Here is a 9,470-nt window from a genome sequence, read left to right on the forward strand (position 1 = left end):
AGAGTGCTGCTTTTCAACTCTTGTGGTTCAAGTATAATTAAAGAGTAATGCTTACTTTAGCTAAAGTTGTTGAAGTAATAATCGAGGCAGGTATCTCCTTCCATCTCTTTGAAAGTTATACCTTATCAATTGATATGAAGGTGCATATATTCGTTACTTCAATTATTTCGAATCTTTATCGAAACCAGAATTTAGCCAATATGAAATTAATTGGAGTAATACATAAAATTTCCGTACTATATATAAACCAAGTAGAAGAGAGGTGACAACACAATCATCCATTTTATCTTGGCTCATATTCATCTCTGTTCTATTTCTCTTTGAATTATAACCAAGTTCTGACGCCAAAAATGGCTGATGCACTCATCTCCGTGCTTCTGGAGCAATTGGCTTCAGTAGTATATCAACACACAAATCAAGCGGTGAAACTGGTTTTGAATGCTGAGAAAGACGTTAAAAGTTTCAGCAGCAAGCTCAAAGCTATCCAGGCTGTGCTTGAGGACGCAGAGAAGAAACAATTGACAGATGCTAGGGTGGAAGACTGGTTGGAGAAGCTGAAAGATGTCTCGTACGAGATGGACGACCTGCTAGATGAGTGGAACACTGAAATTCTCAGACGACAAGTGGAGGAGAAGCAAGAGAAGGAAGGAGAAAATGCTCCTGTTACAAAGAAGAAGGTATGTTTCCCCATGTCCTCTGCTTGCTTTTGTTTTGGACAAGCCAATGAGGTCATTCATCGTCATAAGATAGCTAGAAGGATAGGGGAACTGAATGAGAAGTTAACTTTGATTGCTGCTGAAAGAGAAATGTATGGCTTTCATCAGTCCACAAAAGGTGGCCCTGATGATCAGCAGGTTATTCAACGACAAAAGACTACATCTTTGGTCGATATATCTAAAATATTTGGCCGAGAAGAAGAAAAAGATATGTTGTTGAGCAAATTGTTGAGAGAGAGTAGCCCAGAAGAGGGGCGGTTCCTTATCATTCCTATTGTAGGGATGGGAGGGATGGGCAAAACAACTCTTGCCCAATTAGCTTATAATGATGAAAAGGTTACAAACCATTTTCATAAGAAAGTATGGGTTTGTGTCTCGAGCCCTTTTGACGAGGTTAAGATTGCCAGAGCGATCATTGAGAGTCTAGATAAAAATGAAACCCAAAAGAGTTCAAATGAATTGGAAACTCTATTACTATGTATAAGGTCACACGTTAAGGATAAGAAGTTACTTCTTGTCCTAGATGATGTGTGGACGGAAAACCAAAAAGAGTGGGAAAATTTGAAACTACTAGTAATAATGCAAAGTTGTGCTGAAGGTAGTAGAATACTAGTGACCACGCGAAAACAAGGGGTTGCTAAAATGATGAGAGCAAGTAGCATGATCTATTTAGACAAGTTGAGTGATAGGGATTGTTTGGCATTGTTCAATAGCATCGCATTTTTTGATAGGAAAAAAGATGAGGCTGCTGGGTTTGGAGCTATTGGTGAGGAAATTGTGAAAAAGTGTAAAGGTTTGCCTCTTGCTGCAAAAACTTTAGGCAGTCTAGTGTGGTTCAAAAAAACAAGAGAGGAATGGCGGGATGTTCTGAATAGTAAGATATGGGAATTAGAGGAAGTTGAGGAACAAGTTTTCCGACCACTATTACTAAGTTATTATGATTTGGCCCCAGCAGTCAAAAGGTGTCTTTTGTGTTGTGCTATATTTCCCAAAGATTATCATTTCAAAAAAAATAGTTTGATTGAGCTTTGGATGTCACAAGATTATCTTAATTCAAAGGAAAATAAAGAAAAAAGAAAAAAAGGTCAAACTTATTTTGAGAGTCTAGCAATGCGGTCTTTCTTCCAAGATTTTGACGGGAATGAGATGGGAGATATTTTAGGGTTCAAAATGCATGATATTGTGCATGACTTTGTGCAGTTTCTTACCAAAAAAGAATGCATTATTATAGAAGCAGCTAAGGGTGATAATCAAATAGTGGAGCTACCGGGTGATAAGGTCCGTCACTTGACCTTAACAAGTGTACCCGAAGGTCCACTTTCATTTCCTACTTCATGTTGCATGTGCAGAAATATACGTACCCTCTCAATCTTTAATTCAAGAATTACAACCATAAGCCCCGGTTCAATTTTGCAAATGAAATGCCTTAGAACATTGAATTTGAGTGATGGTGTCCTCACTGAACTTCCAAAAGAGCTAGGTGAATTGATTCATTTGAGATACATGGATTTGTCTCGTAGTGGTAATTTGAAAGAATTACCGGATGCTGTGTGTGATTTATTCAACCTACAAACTCTGGTCCTTGTTTGGTGCGAGAAACTTGAGAAACTACCCAAGGCAATGGGAAAGTTGATCAACTTGAAGCATCTATATGTACGGAATTGTCGGAAGCTGAGGTACTTACCAAAAGGGATTGGGAGTTTGAAAAGTCTGCAAGCACTAGACTGCTTTTATGTATGTGATGAGGGCGGTGATAATGAAGAAGCAGCATTGAAATTAGGAGATCTCGGAATCATGGACCAGCTTCAGGGGAGCCTTTTGATAGAAGGATTGGGGATTAATAATGCGAAAGATGATGCGAGTGAGATTGAGAAAGCACAGTTGGGGAATAAGGAGCACCTCTCTCATTTGGAAGTAGATTTCGATGAGGAAGTATGTGAAGAGCGGAGAGAAGGTGATTCAGAAATAGTGAAAGCATTGCAACCACATAAAAATTTGGAATCTTTATCCATTTCGGATTGCCATGGCACCATCGAGTCACTCTATTGGATCAGGTCTTTACACAATTTGAGAAAAATTAATCTCTATGGTTGGCCAGTTTGTCAAGTTTTGCCTCCTCTTGGAAAATTGCCATCGCTTGAAATTCTGGAAATTGAGTGGATGGACGAAGTGGAAAAGGTGGGAGTTGAATTTCTGGGAATAGAAGAAGAAGAAGAAGAAGTCTCAGGAATTCTATTCCCCAGATTGGAACAACTTTCTTTTCGGAGCATGTACAACTGGGAAGAGTGGCAAGGAATAACAAAGGAGGATTCCTCTTCTTCTTCTTCTTCTTCTGAAATTACAATAATGCCTCTCCTTTATATCTTGGAAATATCCGAGTGCCCAAATCTCATAGCACTGCCAGACTTCCTCTACAAGATAACAACACTGCATACTCTGACGATCGAGCGTTGTCCAATTCTCGAACAAGACTACGAAAAAGGCGTGGGGAAGGAGTGGCACAACGTTTCCCACATCCCAAACATCACAATTCGACCTGAATCTGAATCTGAGTATGAATCTGAATCTGAATCTGAATCTGAATGAAGTTTGATGACTCACTGCCCAAATACAAAGGTATCAATTACCAAATGCAAATTCTGAATGAATCTTTACATTTACTATGGAATTTTTTATTTTATTTTAATCGATCTAGTTTATACATTACTACTCTAAAATCCCACCAAGCTATAAGTTTCCATTCAACTACTCCATCTGTAACCATTTGCATTGCGTGCACTTTTCGCAATTAGAATGTTATTAGTTATTTAGTCATTGTATCTTCTTAATTACTCTGTTTTTCAATGCCTATATATTAATTCAAGTTACAGATTCCATTTAAAATTTGGTGTCTGAATCTTGGTAACTGTATTTAATTTACTAGGACAAGGGATTTGAAGATGCAGCATCAGTTCAAGGTAATGGTGGTTCAGAAAGTTGGAGCTGCACGATTCTGTAGGCTTAGCATCTCCTTGAATATTTTTTTTTGTCCCCATGAATGTGTTGGAGCTGCATTATTCTGTTGGTGTGGTGAGTTGTTTCCTTCCTTGTAATTGTTTTATCTGATTTTGTTCTGCTTATTTTAGGCTTTCATAACCCTTTTCTTACAAAATTTTCCTTCCTCGTATCATACCTTCAAGCGGAAATGAAGTTATCCCAATTCCCAACAAAAAATCACACTAGTTAAGTTACACTTGAAGGCAGCATTGAAGCTTCTAGGACTAAGAAAGTCATTGGAGTTGTCAACCTGATGACGCTCGCTATGTAGGTACCTATGCTGACTAGATACCTCAATTTGTTTCTTTAACTGTTACTGATTCCTTATCTTCTCTGCTTTTTCTCTCCATTATCAAATCTCAAAGTTTTCTTCTTTATATTCATGTCTATTTCCTACTATTCTGATCTCTTTCTAGTTTCTACTCTCTCAAAGGATATATTTACATTTGTGTATTCATAAGATTGGGATATATTTACAATAAGAATACCATTGTTTAATGTCCACTTACTGCAATACAGTGCTTACAGACATTGGTTGGTAATTAGATGAATGTGATTTGAATGTGAGAGACATTGATTAACTAAAATAACTGTGGAGAAATGAATGTGATTTGATGAACACATTCTATGCAGGAGGGACTATCAGGCCGTTGTACACCATAGAAGAATTTAGGTATCCATTTCATTGATTGATTCAAGTGCCTCTCACCTAAACTAGGTAATTTTATCTGTATACTTTAACGGCTTCATTTACGCAGCTTCTAGTTCTCAAAGAATCTAATTTTACTAGGTTGATGTCTAATTTCCATGGCATGGGTTTTCCTGTCTTAGGCTGAAGCTTTTGTGAAATGGATGCTGACAGTGGTTGAACTGGTATTGGGGCTTGGAAGCTTTTTCTGCAACCTGTATCTTACAATAAGCAGCAGGATGGGAGCCTGGTAATTGGTGTTTTTGCAAATGGACCGTTCAAATCCTGCCATCTCAATCGTTGAAGGCTACTTGAAGGTAAATATATGGTCCAGATCCAAAGGACTCTGTTCTGTTAAGCTACACCCAAACATAGTCTGGTGCTTTGATCAAATTATATTGCCTAGAATTGGAAACATATCGGTGCATATATATTTTAGTTAACAATTCATGTTAAAAGTTTAGTGTATGAAGCTTGACAAATGTATTTTAGTAGGAGCTGCAGGATTCTGTTTGACTAGGGAGTTGTTTCCTTGTAAAACCTCAAAAGCAATTGCTTCTCATTCCTCTAGCTAGGCCTATCTATATGCCTATTAACTATGAAATAAAGGAAATCATCTTTATTTGGTGCACTGGTTGCCGGTTTACAAACTTTTGTATCTTATTGTGTAGGTATTCATAAGATATCATGCATATTTATTGTAATCCTCTGGTAATTTGTGAGTACTCATAAGATCCGGTGTCTTTCAAAAAGAAAAAAAAAGAAAAACATAGCCTAATTATGTTTTGTAATCTTGTTTTTGGGCCACTTCTTCCCCATGCCTTTGTTGTAATCTTTACTTGAAAAGAATAACAGCACTTCTGGAAAGGATTGTTAAGAATTTTAATGCCGCAGCGTACTTGGTTTGGATTGATGTCTCTTACTTTCGATTTATCTCTTAGTTTCAGTTTAAACCGTAGTCCCCAAATCATGTATATTTCCCATCATTCTAATCTCTTTCTACTCGGTAAAAGGATGTATTTACATTCAGGCTAGGGATTCATATTACTTTGCATTATCTGCAATAAGAATACTGTTATTTAGTCGTTATGTCTTCTCACTGCAATCCAATGCTTATAGTCCCTGGTTGTCAATTTGTTGAATTATTAAATGATCTATTTACTTCCAGCTGGAGAAATGAATCTGATTTTGATGAACATGTTCTATGCAGAATTGGGTATCACATGGTCTTTCACCATAAAGGAAATTTGGAATGCATTTAACTGAATGAAGTAGCCCTTAGCTAAACTAGGTACATGTTATCGCTCAGCATCTTAAATATTCCAACGTCATACTTTAAAGGCTCGAATTTAAGCACTTTCTAGTTGACAAATTATCTTATTTTACTACATTTGATAACTAATTTTCATGGCATGGGTTTTCTTGTCTTAGGCTGAGGGTTTGTGTGGAATGGATGCGGATGCTGAATGGAATATAATAGGTACATGGGATTTGCAAGCTTTATGTACGTACAATCTGTATCCTAACAATAGATCTACCTGCATATAGTCTGGCCCCTTTTTTGAGAACTTTGTCCCTAATATTGCAAATATACCCATTGGTCCTGCTGCTTTAAGTTCTATGTTAACATGTGTTTGAAGCTGTCACTGATTGCAGGGGACCTAGGGTGTTAATGGTTAGTGATCCTTATCCTGCTTTTTCTCTTCATCAGATCAAATCATAAAGGTTTTGTATGTTATATATATTGTCTTTCTTACTGGTCATTTACAAAATTTTACTACTCATGGATTCTAGGATTTATAAGCATTCGAGATATCATAGTTGGGTTTCACATATATACTTTGTGCATCACAAGACTACCATAATGTAGTCTTTGTTATGTTTTACTGGAATGTGTTGCTTACTGAATAACTAAGTGATCAGTATCTCTTCTTGGACATTTTGGTGAACACATTGTATGCAGGAGCATTTTGACCGATAAAAGAGGCTGCTACCTAAGCTAGGTAATCTGATAGTATAACAGCCTAAGCAGTCCTACATGATAATATTTTTTTCTTTTTATTTGGACGATCCTATATTATATACCTATTGTACAAGTGCTTGCAACTGCACTTTCCTGTTGTCCAATTCTAAAAATTTTACAAGGTTTGACATGTAGTTTCCATAACATGGATTTTCTTGTCATATAGGCTGAAGTCTCTTGTGGAACTGAAACTGAATGTATACAGGACTCTATCCTGTCATATCAATCATTAACCACAGGTAACTATTTTAATGTATAACTGTGTTCTTAGTTTTACCCTCTTGTTAGGTTTTTACTAAATCGTTTTGGTGCTCTAGCTGCTTGCCAAATTCTGTTCTATTATTTGAGGGAATGTCAGCTGTTGTTCGTGCTGTGCAACATATACCCAAAGGAGCTGAGGTACTCTATCCTTCTTTAATTTGTTGGTCATTAGGATGTTCAATTACAAAGGAGAAATTATGTTTATGGTTTGTGTCTAGAGATGTTTCTTGACCGATAGGGCCCTATGGGTAAAGCAGTTGAAGCTTATCAAATTATACCCCCGGGGTATAATTTGATAAGCTTCAACTGCTTTACAAATAGACATTAAAGGAAAAACAATACTACAAAAAGTTATTGTATAAGGGTTTTGCATAGGAGGAAAGCTGGATCCTCCTTTATTTGGCCTAATTGAGTGTAGAATCCCTTGGTCATTTTATACAGTGCTTCATTAACAGTAAAAATGAGTAGCTTTATTATGCAAGAATGGAGTTATCTTAACTATTTGTTCTCTGTCCTTTTATTTTTAATCGTATTCAAACATGTTTGGGAGTTATGTAATATACTCTGTCTATCGATACTGGATTATCTTAAACCTTTTATTTGTTCCTTTTGATGACAAGTGAAGTTGGTTTTATATTAAAGGGTCATTAATTACGAGGATATCCAAGAAAGTGCAATTCTGGAAGGCTACCGATGCAAGGATAATGACCAACAAATGCGATGGTTTTTTGCTTCGCAACTCTGGTATGGAATTACCTGTAGACTAGTCAGTGAGGAAAAAGTACATTGGTATATTCTGGTCTGCTGCATGCACTCAATTCCTTTGTATGTTTACAGATAACCGTGTGTTATGGTCTATCTTCAATAGGTATAAAAGAACTATGGTCTTTGCATCTATGATCAACTTTCCTTAACTTCGATAGCTAAAAACTATACAATCTTATAATAGCTATGAACATAATCAACAGTATATCTTTGTGTAATGTAGGAATACAACAGTTGGTGTACTTGCAATAATTAAATAGAGATCTCTTAAAATGGTTGAAACTGGTCCTTATGATTCTAATCAATTAGTTTTTACCATCCACAATTAGGTTGAGCATACCCGCAACAACAAAGGAAAAAGTATGCGATGCCAAGTTCCCAACACATTCGTCATAATTAAATCCTCTATCCCGACATTACAATTCTGTCTTCTCATATTCTGGAAATTCTCTCCCGTCTTTACCTGTTCTCATGATATTGTGGTTCACGTTTCTCAGCCTCACTTGTTTACATTAACCTTCTCCTTATTGCATCCAGTTTTTTTTTTTTCTCTATGTTTATTTATTTTTTATTTTTAATTTTCTGAATGAGGAAAGCAAATATTCAAAGAATTCAAACGTTGACTATAGAAACTTGTTTATACGCTCTCATGAGTTTTTTTTTTTTTTTGGCTCATGTCATCACTTTTTCGCTTGTAGATTGCTCATATGAAGAAAGAGATATATAGATGCTATTCGTGCTAAAGACATCTCTCAAGGTGTCTTGACTCAAGGGCAGCAAGTCAGATCGCTTGAAATGAACGAAGAACGGAACAGGTGAAAATTTTCACCTGAACCTGTATGCCAACCTTTTTACTTGTTTATACTGGTAGTTGCAAATGACGATTATCTGTTGCATCCTTAAGTCCCAATATAAGGAGGCATGTTGATAGTGACCCTTCTGGTTAACATGTTTTTACTTTAATTTTCTTACAGATTCCGGAAGAGCTTGAAAATTTGGAAGAGACACTGAAAAACATGGAATGATAGTAGTTGAGAAAGTTCAAGTGCACGTGTAGGGAAGCAATCTCATGGTAAGAAGAAAGGAGCAATTGAAGAAGAACTTTTGAGGTATTTAAATAATGAAAATTACCTATGCGAAAGTTCTGCACTTTTAGGTTTGGAAGAGACACTCAAGTACTCATATTTCCAAGGATTGAACTATATAAACTAGACAGAAATGTCTTAACTATGAAACTATAGCGGTGAATTCCTAATTCTCATGGTTAACTGTTAATTTAGCTATCTATGTAAACGCCATACATCATCTGTCAATGCCATATGGGTTGTGAAATTCAATGTTAATGATTCTAGTTATTTGTTTTTCAGTGATGATGATGAATTTTATGATCGAACAAAGAAGCCTTCAAGCAAAATGGCCAGTGAAAACCAATCAATTGAAACCGCTGATACTCTTTTTGATAAGAGAGATGAAGAAATCCTTCTTATGCGAGGATTTTGCCGACCACTACTCGTCCAAGACATATGCTTCTTTTTACTTTTCTCTACTTTCATACTAGTTTTTCCTTCATACGCTATTTGCGAGTTGAAGCCCGCGTCCGTCGATGCGAGATGTGTTTCATATCAAGAATGCATACAGTCATACTAATGTGACAAATGGTTATTTCATTTTAGGAAGAAAAAAAATATAGAGGGTGCCACTTCCCCAACCCAACCAAAGAAGAGAAGTGCCATTTGTATATTTTCTATATTAACTTCTTCCTATTTTACTATAACCTTATTACATGTCAATATAGTATTCTATCATCTAAGTAAAGGGCATTATCCTAAAGAAGCTTTTTCGATAGATATCAATCATCTAAAGATGGAGTTTGATGCATTCTGTGAAGGTTGCAAAACCAATGAAAAGTTGCTCATTAAAATAGACCGAGTTTTTGCCATAGCCCGATGAAACTAATGGCATGCTTAACAAACTAAGTAGT

The 9,470-nt window shown here is 36.3% G+C and overlaps 1 protein-coding gene across 10 annotated transcripts; it reads left to right on the top strand.

Annotated features, from left to right (window-relative positions):
- Positions 1-256: 256 nt before the first annotated feature.
- On the top strand, positions 257-9,305 carry LOC133726230 (disease resistance protein RGA2-like). Of its 10 annotated transcripts, none has more exons than XM_062153741.1 (14): positions 257-3,332; positions 3,640-3,785; positions 3,896-4,023; positions 4,386-4,470; positions 4,584-4,757; positions 5,651-5,731; positions 5,872-6,115; positions 6,404-6,443; positions 6,630-6,702; positions 6,781-6,862; positions 7,367-7,468; positions 8,188-8,304; positions 8,464-8,598; positions 8,857-9,305. In XM_062153741.1, the coding sequence occupies exon 1, from the start codon at positions 351-353 to the stop codon at positions 3,300-3,302; it is 2,952 nt and encodes a 983-aa protein (XP_062009725.1). In that variant the 5' UTR covers positions 257-350; the 3' UTR covers positions 3,303-3,332; positions 3,640-3,785; positions 3,896-4,023; positions 4,386-4,470; positions 4,584-4,757; positions 5,651-5,731; positions 5,872-6,115; positions 6,404-6,443; positions 6,630-6,702; positions 6,781-6,862; positions 7,367-7,468; positions 8,188-8,304; positions 8,464-8,598; positions 8,857-9,305. The 10 variants fall into 10 exon arrangements, with proteins under 10 accessions (XP_062009725.1, XP_062009729.1, XP_062009724.1 ...); XM_062153745.1 differs by having other exon boundaries at positions 5,872-5,920; XM_062153740.1 differs by having other exon boundaries at positions 5,872-6,443; positions 8,188-8,356.
- Positions 9,306-9,470: the final 165 nt, after the last annotated feature.

The sequence above is a fragment of the Rosa rugosa genome, chromosome 1 (assembly GCF_958449725.1).
Source record: "Rosa rugosa chromosome 1, drRosRugo1.1, whole genome shotgun sequence".
Classification (NCBI taxonomy): domain Eukaryota; kingdom Viridiplantae; phylum Streptophyta; class Magnoliopsida; order Rosales; family Rosaceae; genus Rosa; species Rosa rugosa.

Coding starts and splice junctions, on each gene's coding strand:
- LOC133726230 (XM_062153740.1), top strand. CDS start 351: ATGGCTGATGCACTCATCTCCGTGCTTCTGGAGCAATTGGCTTCAGTA.